General features: G+C 52.8%; 2 protein-coding genes across 2 annotated transcripts; one reads left to right on the top strand and one right to left on the bottom strand.

The window, feature by feature from the left end:
• Positions 1-922: 922 nt before the first annotated feature.
• ELOVL3 (ELOVL fatty acid elongase 3) lies at positions 923-3983 on the top strand. Its single transcript, XM_033131161.1, has 4 exons — positions 923-1263; positions 2160-2291; positions 2835-2986; positions 3226-3983. The coding sequence occupies exons 1-4, from the start codon at positions 1154-1156 to the stop codon at positions 3651-3653; spliced, it is 822 nt and encodes a 273-aa protein (XP_032987052.1). The 5' UTR covers positions 923-1153; the 3' UTR covers positions 3654-3983.
• A 611-nt stretch (positions 3984-4594) lies between these two features.
• On the bottom strand, positions 4595-15496 carry PITX3 (paired like homeodomain 3). The gene is made up of 4 exons (XM_033131160.1): positions 15221-15496; positions 6391-6520; positions 6048-6250; positions 4595-5525 (listed from the first exon to the last, which is right to left on the bottom strand). The coding sequence occupies exons 2-4, from the start codon at positions 6506-6508 to the stop codon at positions 4938-4940; spliced, it is 909 nt and encodes a 302-aa protein (XP_032987051.1). The 5' UTR covers positions 6509-6520; positions 15221-15496; the 3' UTR covers positions 4595-4937.
• Between the last annotated feature and the right edge of the window lie 1217 nt (positions 15497-16713).

Raw genomic sequence — 16713 nt, 5'->3', positions numbered from 1 at the left:
AAATATTTTATATTTCTCTTAGCACTTGTTTTGCAAATCTCTATCTTATCTCTAACTGCTGTCAAGCCTTGTATTTCTCCCTCACTTTCATAAAACCTAGGAGAGTAATAAGGGACAGACAAGTAAGGCCTTAAAAGTTTTAAATTATTTATTTCTTTGGGGCTGAGTACACAGGCAAGGAAAAAGTAGATTTGATTAGAAAAGCACAGACTAAGGGAGAGATCAGGACACCTTCTATAAACCTTAGGAAGCCTCCAGGATACCTGAAGACAATAAACCCAGAAGCCCAGAGGGTGAACCCATTTCGTCCCCAGGGTTACTGGGTGTCAGGCTGGGGCAGTTCAGGAATTCAGGAAATTTTAAAGAAACCACAACAGCCTCAACAACCACCTGCCCAAACACCAACAACTTCAACAATAAAATTCATCAAAAGTTACCGTCCTCCCACCCACAATCACAGACTTGAAAGAGGCAGATGGGACTATGGGAGGGGCTCTCTGACGCTGCTTCCTCAGCCTTATTCATCCTCAACCCAGTCCTGCGTTTCCCGGGGTCTCAGAGAAGTGGGAAACTGACACCACTATCTCTGGGTCGAGGCACCAGAGGCTGAGGACACTTCCACTCTCTCCTCACTGCCAAGTAGGCCAGGATTAAAACAAACTGAGGCAAAGGCTGAGGTTGGCCGTGCCGGGAGAAGACTAGCACTTCCGGGCACCTGGCAAGGTCACGGGGGCTAAGCCAAGCTAGCACGAGTGGGTGTGTTGGGGGAGAAAAAGATGGAAAAGGGCGTGGCGAGGGCCTAGGACGGGCATTTGGGGGTGGCAAAGATAACCAATCAGAGAGCCTTCTGCGGCCTAGGGGTGGGATAGGGGTGTGTCTTGGTCGAGATTGGATAACCGCTGGGTGCTGGGAGGGGGCCGCGCGCCACCTGGGCCCGCAGCTTTGCAATTCCGCGTTATATACCGCAGTGGCCGCGGCGGCGGAATGGGGCTGGACTGCAGCGCCTGTGCCTGAATTGGACGCTCCTCGGCTTGCCGCGGAGTTCCCTGGTTCCTGGATCCATTCCGTCCTGCTCCAAGGTTCGCTCCATCCTCGGTCCCCCAGCCTCTCACCCAGCTCCCCAAGCTCCAGACCTCGACCTCTGCAGAACAAAATGGGCACAGTCATGAATAGCTCAGAGGATACAGAGTCGCTGCTCCAGCCCTACAACTTCGAGCGGTTAGAGGGCTTACAGGACATAATCCCCTTTTTGAGGGAGTACTGGTGAGACCTGGGGAAGGGGAAGGGCCATGCCGGGACCCTGTCCTAATGACTGCAATTTGGGGGGTGAGGGTGGGGGAAGACACTGCCCGCAATGATTTTCTTAAAAAGCAAAGGAGAGAAGAGAGGAGGGGGGGTGGGGAAAGAAAAAAAGAGAGAGAAAGAAAAAAAGAGGAAGAGAGGATGGGGTGAGGAATGTGGGAGGAGACAGAAACCAAGGGGAAAGAGTATATGTAGTGAGAACTGGTCTCTGAGGAATGGGGTTGATTTGAAATCCTTTTGCCACCAGCTTATAGATGACTGTTCTCCGTCCTTTGTGTCCGTGCATGCACGTGCAAAGTGCTGGTGCCCAGGGACAGCCTGCCCTTCACAATTATCACGTTGTTCCCCAAGTATTCTATCGTCCCTGCTGTGGAGAAGGAGGCAAAGTCAGGGAGCTCTTCCAAGATTTCCCCAGGCTCTCTGGCTTTGCACTGACTCTTCTCAATGGTATTTGTGGGCTTTGTGCTGCAGCCAATTTGCTATGACCCAACTAAGTGGAAGCTTTTGCCACACTCTTCTTACACCACAACCCTGGGTTGGTTCTAGGCATGGGCCAGCACCTGTCACCTACTTATAGCCTTACTGAGAGAGCAATCGTCACAGGAACCTTGGACATAGCCCCTGCCATGTGCTGGGTACTTTATATATATTAACACTGTCCAGGGAGGACTGTTATTCCCCCATTACAAATTAGGAAGCTGAGGCTCAGAGAACTAAGTAGGTTTTTCCAATGTCACACAGCTAGTAGGTGGCAGAGCTGGGACTCCAACCCAGAGCACTCATATGGAGAGATGAGGGGGCATTCCTCTAACCAGCACGCACCCATGAATCCATCCCCTCTGCCTTCTGCCTACCAGGGCAACTTCATTCCCCATAGCTCTGATCTACCTGCTACTCATCTTTGTGGGGCATAACTACATGAAGTCACGGAAGGGCTTCAACCTGCAGGGGCCTCTCATCCTTTGGTCCTTCTGCCTTGCAATCTTCAGGTAAGACTCTCCTCGCCTATCCTGTAGACCCTAGACCCTCACTCTATTCCTAAAACCTTTCCAGAAACCTCAACTGCATCAACTCCCCAAGTTGCCAGCAACTCTCTCTATTTCATTTGCTCACCCCTGCTCCCCTCGCCAGCTTTTACCTTCCTCTCATATTACCCTGTTTTCCTTCTTTCTGAGGCTCCAAACTGGCAGTTTCTATTCTCTCTCACAAGTTCTCTTGTGCTCATGGAGTCTGTATACTTCCAACAAATTTCTCCAGGCCCCCTCCCAAGACCCTCCAATAACTTCCCCATCCTCTCCCTCCCATATTTTCTCTCCCAAACTCCTTCAGTCTCCTCCATCCTGCTACCCGTTTCCTCATAGGCTCCTACCCATCCCAAGAACTCTATTCCCTAATTCAACTTTCAGTCCCATCATCTCTTCAGCCCTCATCTCTTCTAGATTATTGGTTGGATCAACCTGACCAGGCTGAGGGGGAAGGGTGGATTGGTGTCTAGAGATGAACTTACACCCTTTTCCTCTGTCCCATTTCAGTATCCTGGGGGCAGTGAGGACATGGGGCTATATGGGGACCCTGGTACTTAGCGGTAGACTAAAGAACACTGTGTGCTTCTCCATCTTCATCGACGATTCCGTAACGCAATTCTGGTCCTGCGTCTTTCTTCTCAGCAAGATCATTGAACTTGGTGAGTGGCAAGGCTTTGTCTCTCTGACACCCAGTCAACTGCATCCCTCACCTATCACATGGAGAGTCCCTCCCCCACCCCTGGGTCCTAATAACACCTCATACCCAAGCCCCTCTTGAGATTCTCTGTCATAAAGACCCCTTTTCCCACCCTGAGAACTTCCCCTGTGCCCCCACATTCAGTGCGGAGGGTGGTCCCAACACTGGGTGGTATGCCAGCTATGACTCCCCATCTCCCAGGAGACACGGCCTTCATCATCCTACGTAAGCGGCCACTCATCTTTGTGCACTGGTACCATCACAGCACAGTGCTAGTGTTCACAAGCTTTGCATACAAGAACAAGGTGGCTGCAGGCGGCTGGTTCATGACCATGAATTTCGGTGTGCATGCCATCATGTACACCTACTACACTCTGAGGGCTGCCAAAGTGAAGCCCCCCAGGTGGTTTCCCAGGCTCATCACCACCCTGCAGATCCTGCAGATGTTTATGGGAGCCATTGTCGTCATCCTGACTTACATCTGGAGACAGGAACAGGGATGCCACACCACAGTGGAACACTTCTTCTGGTCCTTCATCTTGTATACGACCTATTTCATCCTCTTTGCCCACTTCTTCCACAAAACCTACGTAATGCCCAAGGTCAAAGCCAATACCAAGAGGGAGTAAAGGGTTGGAGAAGAAGAAGGATCCTCAGTCTCTCTCCTCCCCAGGGCCTTGAGCGGTTGGGCTTAGGTTTGGGAGAATGATTAGGATGCCTTCCCTGCATGGTTTCCCCACAGGATGTGTGCCCCAAGGTGACAGGAAGTTATAACAGACAAGAAGCATCACCCCTGGGAAGCGGGTATGATCTAGTACTTTGATGTTTGTTTTTAATGTGAAGGCTGAGCAGGTCCTGAGATGGAGTGGGACTGAGGAGGATCCCCAGAGCTGTTATTTATATTTCTATACAAAAACCTTTCTTCTTGCTCTATTTTTTAATTAAATATCTCAACAAGATTTTTGGATTTGGGGGATTTGCGGGAAGAAAGAGTCGGCTGTGATGGTAGACAGCTGCTGGCAGTGGGATGATCAATAGTTGAAGAGCTTAAGAGGGTGTGTGGAAAGATGAGAGGCACACACACAGGCACTCAATAAGAATCCTAGGCCTGGTAGGCACTTAATAAATGTCTGTTACAGACCAGAATTTTATTGCTGTTAGAGGCCCAAGCCCCTCATCAGAACAGTGAGAAACAGGTGCAGAAAGGCGGAGGTCTATCTAAGGTCATATAGGCTTTCTAAGTTGCAGAAGTGACACCTGCAAGTAGGCATTGCAGACCAGATCTTCCAGTTATCCTTCATGGGACCACAAGGTGGCGCCGCAGCACCAGCTTTGGCCAACGCCCGCCAAACTGCAAGTAGTCCTCCAGACATCAATACAAATACCCACGCACATGTGCGTCCCTCTGCTTCAGGAATGTCCTGGCTTCCCCATCCTGGTGTTAGCGGCTGAGGGGGACTGAAGCCCTAGAAGCTTGGGCCCTCACCTCTTTCCCTAGCACCTAGCTCTCCTTAAGACAAGAGGGAGGATGAGGGGAGAGGGCTCAACCGCAACTCTGAATCATCAAGCCTTTGACAGTCCGCGCACGTTTATTTCATTTATCTTTGAAAATGATAAATGGGGGGAGGGGGCACCTGGAGAAGGTGGGGTGGGCCAAGGGTGAGTTGGCCCCCGGGGAACTGGTCCCTGTTCCTGGCCTTAGTCCCAGGAGCGCAGACTGTGTAGGGCCCAGTCCACCCCTCAGGGTTGGGAGGGGGAAGGCTGTCTCCTGAGTCGGCCGCTCTCCCGCCCCCAGCTGCCCCAGCATCCTTCTCAGACTCCGGGGCGGGGACAAGCCAGTCAAGACGTCCCCAGTCCGGGGAGGCTGAGAATTATCGCCCCCGCCCTCGAGGATGATCCATGGGCAGGGTCACTCATACGGGCCGTTCCACAGCATACTGGCACGGACTGAGGTTGGCGGCCGGGGGCGGCCCGGGCACCGTGGGGTAGCTGAAAGAGGCGTGTTGTTTGGCCTTGAGCCTCAGGCTGGCCAGACTCGAGTTACACGGGTCCCGATATACGTAGGGGGAGGAGGCGGCCGCAGCAGCTGCTGCGGCAGCCGAGGCGTAAGGGCAGGATACTGCCCCGGAGGACACTGCGGCCGGAGCCAGCCCGGGGGGCCCCCCGCCCAGGCCCTGCAGGGTCCCGGGCCCAGGCACGGTGCCTGGGGCGGCCGCGGCCGAGGGCACCATGGAGGCGGCGATGGAGCTGGGTGGCGAGAAGACGGGCTGCGAAGCCAGAGGCCCCACGTTGACCGAGTTGAAGGCGAACGGGAAGGTCTTGGCGGCGAGCGGCGGGCCGAGGGCCTTGGGTGGCCAGTTGCCGTAGGAGTAGCCGGGGTACACCTCCTCGTATGGCGGCACCAGCCCCCCCAGCGGCGCCGCAAAGCCGCCCTTACAAAGCTCCGCCTGCTGGCTGCGCTCGCGCTTTCGCCACTTGGCGCGCCGGTTCTTGAACCAAACCTGCGGGCGCAAGAGAAAAGGCTGTCACGGCACAGAACCGCGCAGGGGTCCCAGAGCTGGTCAGCGTGGATGGGGGTGGGTCACCCAGATGGGGGTTCAAGCCGGGGCCTGGGCCAGCTTGAATAAACAAGATGGGGTGGCTGGAGACGGGAATGGGGGTCTTGGAGGAGTGTATTGAGTCAAGGAGCTGAGAACAGAAGTAGTGGGAGGCAGGACTGAGTCAAGGGCGACAGCGTGGTGGGGGCAGTAGGATGGGGTCACGGAGGGGTGACGAGAACAAGCAACAGTGTCAGGGGAGAAGAGTGGCCTGGAGTGATGGGGTGGAGTGAGATTGGAGGTTGGTGGAAAGAAGGCCGTGTGGGGCAGCGGGCCAGGACCAGGACTGGGTACGTCGGGTGTCCGGTCCAAGGATGGAGTAGGCAGGGCAGAACCACAGGTTGCATGTTTCGAAACTACTCGCTAAGCGGCGGGCGAGAGGGACACCGGGGTGGGGTGAGGGTCATGGATCTGGGAGCACCATACCCGTACGCGGGCCTCGGTGAGGTTGGTCCACACGGCGATCTCTTCGCGCGTACTCATGTCAGGGTAGCGGTTTCTCTGGAAGGTTGCTTCTAGTTCCTGCAGCTGCTGGCTGGTGAAGTGAGTACGCTGCCGCCGCTGCTTCTTCTTCAGCGAGCCGTCTTCGGGGGAGCCTCCGGGCAGTGAAGCTGAGGCCTTCTCCGAGTCTAGGGGCCGGGTAAGGGCAGGTCAAAAGCTTTCCCCAGCTGGGGAACCTCTTCCCTGGGCCCCTCACTCCCACCCGGACCCCACCCCCATTAGAGATTGAGCTGTTATGTCCCCCATACCCAGAAGGGAGCATGCTCACCGCTGTGTTCTTGGCCCTTGCAGCTGTGTTCTGGGAGAGGAGGGTGGGGAGTGCCCGCATCTGACAGCGACAGGGCCGGGCTCCGGGCCTCTGTCTCGCTGAGCAGGCCGAACTCCATGGAGGGAAGACTCTGGTGGGAAGAGAAGACATAGATCAGGTTAATGGGGATACAATCTCGGGGTTATCTGGTTCCCAGTAGCGTTTCCCCACAGGTTCACTGTCCCCTTTCTCAGCCACCAACATAAAGCTACCCCTGTATGGGGTGCCCAAAGATACAATGGGGAAACAGCAGCCTAAGAGGAAAAAAGTGTATTTCAGAGGTTTTATACACAGATATATGCACTAGACTTTGCTTTGTTCACTGCTGGGCACCTAGAACGGTGCCTGGTGCAGTTGGTGTTCAACAGGTATTTACTGAATTAATGAAAACCACACTATTGCATACGACATGCCCTATGCCACATCCTCGAAAACTTCAGTTCCAATATTCCCATAAAGTTTTAAATGCCCCTCAGCCAATCACACCTGAGACGCTGCTGGAACCTCTGTTATTCACTCTCCAGTGGGACAGATTTCTTTTTGAACCAGGCCTGATATTTCTCCCATAAGAATAATCACTACTATCATTTAAAAGTACTTACTGTATTCCTTCACCTCATTCTCTCCTCACAAGAATGCATCAATATTAAGTATTGTCACCTTTTTCAGGTGACGAAACTGAGCCTTGAAGTAACAATTAAGGTCACAGAGCTTGTAAGTAGTGGAACTTGGATCTGCACCAGGCCTGGGAGACCCTAAGCTAATGCTTTTTCTTCATTTGCTTTTTCAAATTGTGTTCTTTGGGGCCCTACCCAGAAACCCCCTCAGAGATGAGAACTTGGGGCTGGCCTCAGGGATGGAAACTTAGCTTGGCCTTGCTTGGATCTGCTTTAACTAGGGCAGCTCTGCTTTTGTCTGTTTTGTTTATGCTTTCTGGAGAGATTTCATTTGAAGAAAGGGTTTCAGAATCAAAAACAAGTTTGAAAATCACTATGCATTCTGGCTGGCTGGCTGCTTGTGTGCCTGCCCAGACACACACTGCAGCCTACCGGTCATTGTTCCACTCTCATGCACCGCTTCTACCAGGCACACCCCAGGCAGTAAATGTGAGCATCTTAAAACCACTTAGTTACCCTCACTCCCTATCCCAGACTTTGCCTGACATCGCCCAGAAGCCTGCCAGAGTCTCCAAGTCTCCCCTATTGGCTCTCCCAGGCCCCCTCTGGTGGGAGGAAGGGAAAAGGACACTAGTGGAATCAAGAACTCTGGATGCTTCTTGGTCAGAGGAGAACCAAAGGAGGCTAGGAACAGAGGAACGGGTGAAGAGCTGGGTGGGAGGGGTCCATCTGCATTCCTATTAACAGAGACTTAATGCAGGCTGTGCAAGGTGGCGTTAATGTTGTGGATTAGCCTAGATTGAGATGTGTGTCACTTGGCTGCTCTGAATTTATTAGGAGCCTTTCTCAGGGAGGCGCAGATGGGCAGCGGCATGTATTTGCACATGGTAATGCCCCCTTCAACTGACTCAGAGATGACAGCTGCCCCTTGCCCCCACCTCTCAAGCAAGATTGGTGTGGGACAGAGGTCAAGGCAGGAAGTTGAGAAACAGTCCCTGTTCTTTCCACAGGCAGAAGGGACAAGACCTTGGACCTTTTCCTAGGGTTAAAGAGGCAGGGCTGAAGGGAACCTGGGAAGGAAGGAGAAGGAGAGAAGTCAGGCCAGGCCTGGGTGGGGGTGCTCAGCCTACCTCCCCTTCCAGGTCTGAGATCAGGAGTCAGACAGAGGCTTGGGGCTGGCTCAACAATGCTCTGATGGGAGGGAGATGCCCTTAGGCGGGACCTGTGGCAACTGGCAACGTTGACTAGTAGCTCTTCCAAAATAGCTGAGAAGGCTTAGAACTGAGAGCTAGAAGAAAGGGTGTTCTGAAGTCTCCTCTTACTTCAGACCCAAGAGGATGAAGAGGATAAAGGGGGGGTCCAATACATGGTGATAGAGGAGACTAGATTCACAATAGAGTATACAGATGTCATAAAGTTGTACACCTGAAATTTATGTTATTAATCAATGTTACCCCCAAGAAATTTAACTAAAATAAAACATTTTAAAAAGAGAATGCCCTCAAAATGCAAATCATGCCCCTGACTTCTCCAGAGGCCATGAGAGCAACAGAATTGGGAAAAGAGGGACAGGGGTTTGCCTGTAGGAAAAGCTAAATCCCACTATTGCCATTTATCCTTCCAGTCTGCTTTGGCTCCAGACTTCTAATATTCCAAACTCCCCTTCCCCCAGCATTCCATACCTGTGTCTTGGTTTCACCCTTTATTTCAGCAGAGGGAAGCAGGGTGAAGAGAGATAAGGGCCAGAGTAAAAGACAAGGCTGAGGCCGAGAAAGCAGAGTTCAGGCTGTATGTTTCCAGAGACAGACAGACACACATGCAGACACACACAAGCCCCCACTCAGACAAAATAAGCACTTGGACTTGGAGCTAGGGGCATACAAACACACACTCTCCCACACATGCGCTCCCACATTCAGGCAGACAGACACACACCGTCACAGTCTCCTCTCTCTGTGACAGGGACAGCTGCCTCGGCTGTTTTGGAGTTAGCCATTTCCCTACCCCCCACTCCTGGCCCCTCTGAACCTCAGCTCTCAATCTCAGGAACTAAGGACTCTGTGGGGGAGGAGGAAGCCAAAGGGGCCAGGGGAGTGGTCTGTAGTCGGTGACTGTTGGGGAGCGCCTGTTTGGCTGAGTGGGGAGAGGGCAGGAGAACGCTGGAAGAAGATGATGGGGGTGGGGGGCAGAAACTGCCCAGGCCCCTCGTAGGAAAGAAATCTGATGTAGCCCAAAGAAATTAGGTTTGGAGTCAAAAGATCTAGGTTCATGTCATGGTTCCCCAACTTACTAACTGGCAAATTACCTCTCTGAGCATATTTTTTCATCTCTTAAAGGGAGATCATAATCCCTTCCCTACCTGCCTTCAGTATTGTTATAAGGTTAAAATAAAACATGACATATAAAAATGGGTAGAGGTACAACTCTATCCAAGTATTCTTTTTCCCTCATTCATTGAAGAGATGTTTATTTGGCATGTTCTGTGAGCTGGGTATTGAGTGAGGCACTGAGGAGAGAGGGGTAAATAAGATCTCATCCTTGTCTCTGCCCTTGCTTGAGGGGTTTACCTCCCTAAACGATGGCTCTCCCAGGGAAACATTTCCCTGGTGAATAAAGGTGAGTATGCTACATTTTACAGAGGGATGTGAGTGTGTATTGTGAGCATTCTGTTCTGAACATAAGGGAGACCCCAGTCACCAAAGTAACAGCCAAATTGGTAGAATAACTCAAATGAGGACCAGGTACTGGTAAAGGAAAGAATGAAGCCTTAGGCTCCTGACTGGGTTTGTAATAGCAGATAGAGGGGGCGAGGCTGAGAAGAGCCCTGACTGTGAAACTGAAAAGGCAAGAACACTAAAGCTAGGCAGGCAATAGAGAGATAGAAGGTGGGGGCCCAGACCTCTAGCAGACTTGTGTCTGGGTGGGTTGGTCAGGCAGAGGCTGGGGACGCCAAGTGGTTGTCTGAGTTGGAGACAGGCTGGCTGAGGATTAAGCTCCCCCAAACTGCTGGAGGTCAGGAAGCTGGGGAGTTGGGACTGAGGCCAGGGACTTCACCTCGCTCAGTGGACAGGGACAAGCAGTAGGTCTAGGAGCCACAGGTTTGCTTGATTCTGGTAGGAATTACCAGGAAGGGCCAAAGAGAGTCAAAAGATAACAGTGGTGCTGAGGCCAGTTCTGGGAGAGGCTGCCTGCCCCACCTCCAGCCTTTCTGACATCCCCCACTGGGGATGCATGGCCCAGGCCCCAGTCAAGTCAGGGAGGTAATCCCAGCCCTAGGGAGAAGAGAGGGCCTACAGGTGTGCTCTGATTCTGAAGTTAAGGCTGGAATTACAGGAAGCTGTCATGGATTACAGCAAGATCAAAATATCCAAGATACATCAAGGTGGAGAGCAGAGACTATCACATGCCAGAAAGGCCACAGTGGGGAGGCCATGGTTTCCAAGGGACCCAGATTCGTGGCAAGAGGGTAACTGCCATGCGCACCCACTTTTGTCCTGAAGTCAAAGAGGGGTAAACCAGGGTCACATCCAGAGAGCCTCAAAGAAGTTGCAATAATAATGCCCCAGATAGGAGGCACACCCTGGAATTTAAGCGGGAGAAGACATTCTCTTGCAGAGGAAGAATGAAGAGGAAGAGCAGATGGAGTTGTGATGCTGTGGCTCAGCTCAGCAAGCAGCAAGTTGGCAAACAGGTGTAAACCAGGGCCCGAAACCATCCTGTGAACCCGAAACTGAAGTGAGGCCCTTAAGTGCACATGGCCTCACGTGTATTCGTGATGCCGATCCCCCGAACTGTCTGGTCTGCTGAACTGCAGTGACAAATGGGAGCAAATGAAGACAGCTGTAGACAAAGCTCACAGCCCCAAGAGGAAACCCTAGGACTCAGGTGGAGGCTGCCCTGACTTGATGCACTGAATTCATTCAGGGGTAAATCAGAGAAATGGGCTTCCACATCCTTTCTTCTCTTCCTTCTTTCCTTCAGCAAGTGTTAGGTGCTCAGGCAGATCTCCAAGAATGGTAAGACACAGACACTAACTTCTAGGTGCCTGCGGTCTGCGAAGGCAACCAGAGCACAGGAGGAAATGATGGGCTGCATGGACGTGATTCTCACATTATGGGAGATCAGAGAAACGGCAGTCCATAGAAAGTGGCATCATGTTTGGGGGCTCAGAGAATGTAGCACATGGCTGAGCTGGGAATTGGGGAGGCAAAGAAGGGGCAGAGGCTTCTAAATAATTAGAGCAGGGTTGAGCTGGCAGGTTCAGAGGGCAACAAGGAGCCCAGCTTGGCCAGGGTCTCAGTGTGGGCAATGGGAAATCATCAGAGAAAAATGGATCAGGCTGAGGGGACCTCCAATAAGAGGCAAAGGGTGGTGGTTCAGGTTTGATACAGTCCAGGCTGGGGCATCTCCAGTTTTCCCACTGAAAAACCCCTAACACTAATAAGAGAGAAATCACCCTGGGAAACTAGGGGCACAACCCGAAACTGCTGTCAACAGTATGAAATTTCTTTGAGATCTCCAGCCTTATGTTAAAAATGGAAGCAAATGTTGCATGCTATTCTATACTTAAGTTATTATGTTTATTTTAATATAAAAATAAAGTTTTCTCTAAAAATCTCCAAGTGACATCTTCAAGTGACATCACACCATGACGATGAGCCATGTTTAGCTTATAGCATCATGCTCCTCCCAGTTCTCTAGTGCCCTCTCCCACCCCAGTCCCCTGAAGAGAAGCACTGCTCCAATGAGTGGGTGTCACTAGAGGCTTGTAGGCAGGGGGGTGACATAAAAGCAGGATCTTTGGGACCTTTATTTGGCATTGGTGAGCAGAATGGATTGGGCAGAGGAGAGATAGAAAAGGGGCTCTTTGAAAGCAGCTCTTTCTCATCCCACCACCTATCTTTTCCTTTCTCTTCCCATCACTCTTATCATGGGTCCCTGTTGGTGACCATGGGCTAGACACTCTAGATAATCCCAAAGCTGAGGACCTAATGGATCCTGCAGGTTAGCTGCCATCTCCCTCCTCCACACTCTAGAAAGCATCATGTAGAGTGAATGGAGAAGGAAAGATTTGGATGGCTCCTTCCTTCTCTCATGCCAACCCCAGCTCAGCTTCAGTCTGCCTCCCCTGCCCTCCTTTCTTGGATCTGGGTCCTGGGCCCATATTCACATCCTTGAGCAGCAGGCAGGCAGGGATCAGATCAGGATCTTTGGCCTGGTAGAAGTATTAAGCATTTGGGGAGCTCCCTTGAACTCTTCTCAGAGAGGGGTAGGGGTAATGGCTAGCATCTGAAGCCTGAGAGAGGGGGTTCCATCTGTCACTGAGAATCTTCCTGTGGCTGGATCAGGAGTGTTATCTGGCTGATCTGAGACTTGAGACACCACCCTTCCAAACAAAGATTCTACAGTTTGGGCATAACAATGGCAGTAATGCTTTTTATTTCTGTGGTGCTTTTCCATTTGCAAAGGGCTTTCATATATACGATTTCATTTAACTCTTACAACCATTGTGAGTGGCAGGAATGACCATCCCCATTTCACCTCTAAGAAGATGAATTTGTCCAAGGTTACCCAGATTGAAGAGATTTGAATCCCGTTTTCCTAAAACCAGGGACTGAGCTCTTCACTCCTCGCCCCCGCCACCCCAGCAGCCATTTGTGGCTCTGACACACACTGATCCTCCCAAGCCCCGAAGGATTCCATTTCTACTTCCTGCCTCTACCACCTCTCTGGAAATGAGCTCTGGAAGTTTGCTGCCCACTATGTGCCAAGGAACATTTTCCTATTCATCCTGCACTTGCATCACTCTGGTTCCTTTAAGAGGAAATCCTCATCTATGGTTTCAGGATTTGGGGGCAAACAAATCTGCTTCTGCTTATCCATGCCTTTCATTGTTTTGTGGATTTCCATCCTATCTCACTTTCGAGAGGCCTAAACTTTGAAGTTTGCTTTCTCCAGCAGCCACTGACTCCCCATTCTACCGACTATTCTCTGACACTTCGGTAGGCTCATGACATTCTCCCTAAGAGCTAGTTACCCAGGCATGGACTCAGCTCATGGTTTTATGCAAGGATGGGAGAAGGTTCTGCCTTTTGTTTCCAGTCATCTTCATTATGATGCTGTTGCTTTTTGGCCTTCGGGCAAAAGCAAAACTTTAGGCTAAGGTCTTTAGGGAAACATCTGTACTGCCTTCCCTATTCCTTTCCTGACTCAGAGCCTTTCATTTCACCCATAACTTCAGTGATTTTTCAAAGATGATGGGAGCATGAGCCCCTGAAAATGGTATCGGAATGTGGTGGCGGTATTGGTTTGTGACTCTATATTTAGTAAAAGGGAGCAAGGGACAAAAAAATGTTGAGAAACAATGTTGTAGCTGGTAATAAACACATTTTAAAATTGAGGAATGGAGGTGGGAGTGTGGGGAATATGTACTGTGTGTCACTCATGGGTGGAGGTTGAGAAAGGTTGAGACCCACTTGTTTAGATTACTTACTCATTGCAAAACACTTTTCCCCATGAAAATTCAATCCCCGGATGAGCTGTTTTGCTCACTTACATAGACTGGGAGAGTTCTCTCCACTCTGTTCCCTTCAGCTTAACTGAAGTCTGGTTAAAGAGTTAGGGCCAGGGTGGGTGGACATTGTAGTAGTCCAAAGGAATCAAGACCCTTCCCCAGCTACAGGGAAAGCACACGGGGCAGCTGAATAGGGCTGAGACCTCCTTCCCAACCAGAGTTAGAGGGCAGTGAAGGTCTCGTGTTGGAGGGGAGTCTGGATTCCATGTATCTCTTTCCTACCTTCTTTTAGACTCCAAACTGGTGGGGCTGAGAGGGAGCGAAAAGGGAAAGAAGACCACAGGGTTTGCTTTGCTAAAGGGCTGCAATTTTCTCTTCAGGCCTGGGCTCCTGCTCCCCACAGAGAAGGCACCTTTAGCTTGCTGACACCCAGGCAAGAAGTCTGGGGTGTCTGATCAGCTGTATTGGAATTAGAGTTTGCCCCTGAGTTTGTGAGGGAACTGAGGCTGGCAGGGGCTTGTGCTGGGCTCTTCCTGGCCCTCCCATTGCCGTTTGTGGTTCATTCTTTCCTTTCCTGGTCTTGATACCCACTAGCAGTCTCACCATTAGCTTTCTCTCCTCAAATTTGGATTCTGGAAGTTCAGGTGATGCTCAGATCTGGTTTGGACCAGAGAGGGCTTCTCTCCCAGCACCACTCCACCCCACGGCCAGGCTGCAGCCTTTACACTCACTCCTCGCTCCTGGGCCCCACAGCCCATAGGAGCAGAAACAAGTTTTCAAAGTGGGATTCGAGGTGACCCACCACAGCGAACCCCACCGCACACGCAGTAGCTGGGCAGGCGCTGCCGGGTAAATGGACATGCCACTCGGCCAGGGACATTCTGTCCACCACTGCCTGACACAGCGCCTGCTCCAGAGAGACCCACCTCGCCACTCCGGACATTCTATCCGCTCTCAGCCCCGCGTGCTGCGGACATTCCGTCCGATTCCGTGGCGGCCCCAGGCCGGGACCCATGCGGGCCCGGACACCGCCAGTCGGACGCGCCAGAATCGCTGCCTGGTCTCTCCGGCTGCCCTGCCACTGCCCTGCCGCCAGCACAGCGGCCATCTGACCCGTTCGCGGCCGGGCTCTCACAACACTGGTCCCATTCCCAACTGCGAAGAGCTGGGAAGAGAAGCGTGTGCGACTAGACTCACCCCTGTTCCCAGTCCCTGGAGTCTGAGCCCCAGCTAAGGGACGTCGGGCGCCGCTAACTGCCCCATGCTGGGCAGCCGCCGCCAGCTCCCCCCACTGGACAGGGCCTCGGCAACTCCTTTCGCTCCCTGGCTGCCTGCCTCGCGTCCTCGGATTCCAGGGTGCTTTCTGGTAATGGTTTCCTGACTCGCTCTCCTCCTCGCTTCTCGGAGTCCCCGTCCTGGCTTCATGTCTCCGTTTCCCTCCGGATTCCCTGAGTCTCCCTTCTCTGTTCCCCGAGTTCTGACGCTGAGTTTCTCTTTCCCTTAATCCCCCGGGTCTGCAGTCCGCCCTCCCACTTTCGACCCTTTCCCCAGGCACCGTTCCCCTATTCGGTCGACCCAGCTCCTGTTTTAGGGATCCCGAAGTCCGGCCATGGTCCCCCTGCCCCGTGAGCCCCTGTCCCCCGCACGGTCAAACACTCACAGTGAGTCCCGCAGCAGGCAGACTCCCGGCAGCGGCAGTGGCGGCCGTAGTCTGGAGGGCAGGCAGGGGCCGTGGGCCGGGCACCCGGCCGGGGTGGGGGCCGTCCCCCTGCGCCCGGGCCGCAGCTCCGCTCTGGCGCTCCCGGACTCGCAAAGGGAGAGAGTGAGCCTTGGCGCGGACTGCCACCCCCAGCCGGCGCCCATTCACTTTATGGCAGCCCAGGGCGCCCCCAGCCCGCGGCAGCGAGCCTCGCTCGTAGGGCCCCGCCCCCTTCCAGCTGCGCTCTCCGGGCTCCACCCTTTCCAGCTGTGAATCTTTAGGCCCCGCCTTCGGGGGTGGGGTCGGGCCGGCGAGACGCCAAGAACCCCGCCCCTTGACCAATAGGAGGCACTCTTCAGCAACGGGTACACGCCCCTCCCCACGTGGCTGAAACCCCGCTTCAGCAGGAGCGCTTTGGCAGAGCCAAAACGGCGGACGTAGGGTGGGCCGTGTAGCCCCACCGATCCGGGGCCTGCTAGCAGCAAGGGAGAACCAGACCACTACCCCGAGAGAAGTGGAACGGTGCCGGGTGACAGGGCTGCCGGGGTGTCAGGTGGGAGGGCGCACCGGCCGGGAGAGGCCGCTGGTTTTCAGCGCTCAGACTTCGTTGCCGCTCAAGTTTCGGCGATTTTCTCCACTTGTCGCTGTCTATCTCTCTGCCCTTTTGTCTCTGCTCCAATCTTCCCACGTCTCGCCTTTCTTTCCTCTTCTCCACCGCTTTGCTCTTGCTGTTTGTCCCTTTCCTCCCTCCTCTGCCAGTTTGAAAGACTAATTTCTCTTTCTCTCTGCTTCTCTTTTTCCTCACATCTTTTCTTTTTCCTCTTCTTGGCTATCTCCTGCCTTCAACCCCCCCCTTGTCTCTCCTCCAAGGAAGGTGGCTTCGTGGAGAAAGCAGAGTTTGGAATGACACAAATCAAAGTACCATTCTAACCCTGCCACCAATCACACCATGAGTGAGTGACATTGGACAAGTCACTCCCTCCTACACCCCCGCTCCCCCCCCCCCCGAAAAAAAAGAAGTTAAAGGAGACTCACTGGATCCCCGGGCTTGAGCTGAGCACTCCTCAGAGGCCTGGGCAGTTTACTATGTCAGTCTGCACTTTTGGCTTGCCCAGGCTATGCTATCGCAACCTTAATAGGGCTAGCTTCTCTTCGGTGATACCAGGTTCAGTTCTGTGGGCGAGGTGTGGCCTTGGTGCTTGTTTGTTAGGGAGTTGCAAGGGATAGGACAGATGTCCCAAGGAACATGTGGAGTCAGGCTGGGATGCTTGGGTGCCCCTGAGAGCCCTAAACCCTACCACGCAATATGCTCCTAAGGTAAATTTGACCAGTTTTGTTTCTGCTTAAAACCCTTCAGTGGGTCTTAATTGCCCTCAGGATAAAGACCAAACTCCCTTGCCTGGCATACAGGATCTGACCCTGTCTTAGTCTCCAACCTCCTAGTGGTTTTCTGT

The sequence above is a fragment of the Rhinolophus ferrumequinum genome, chromosome 16 (genome assembly GCF_004115265.2).
Source record: "Rhinolophus ferrumequinum isolate MPI-CBG mRhiFer1 chromosome 16, mRhiFer1_v1.p, whole genome shotgun sequence".
Taxonomy (NCBI): Eukaryota; Metazoa; Chordata; class Mammalia; order Chiroptera; family Rhinolophidae; genus Rhinolophus; species Rhinolophus ferrumequinum.
The sequence above is the reverse complement of the archived record's forward strand: the minus strand, read 5'-3'. Positions and strand labels throughout refer to the sequence as shown.

Excerpts from the sequence above, each read along its gene's own strand:
- PITX3 (XM_033131160.1), bottom strand. The coding sequence starts at position 6,508 with ATGGAGTTCGGCCTGCTCAGCGAGACAGAGGCCCGGAGCCCGGCCCTG. Across the intron at positions 6,251-6,390 it reads CAAGGGCCAAGAACACAGCG|ACTCGGAGAAGGCCTCAGCT; the intron begins GTGAGCATGCTC and ends CCCGGCCCCTAG. Across the intron at positions 5,526-6,047 it reads TCACCGAGGCCCGCGTACGG|GTTTGGTTCAAGAACCGGCG; the intron begins GTATGGTGCTCC and ends TTGCGCCCGCAG.
- ELOVL3 (XM_033131161.1), top strand. The coding sequence starts at position 1,154 with ATGGGCACAGTCATGAATAGCTCAGAGGATACAGAGTCGCTGCTCCAG. Across the intron at positions 1,264-2,159 it reads CCCTTTTTGAGGGAGTACTG|GGCAACTTCATTCCCCATAG; the intron begins GTGAGACCTGGG and ends TCTGCCTACCAG. Across the intron at positions 2,987-3,225 it reads CAGCAAGATCATTGAACTTG|GAGACACGGCCTTCATCATC; the intron begins GTGAGTGGCAAG and ends CCCATCTCCCAG.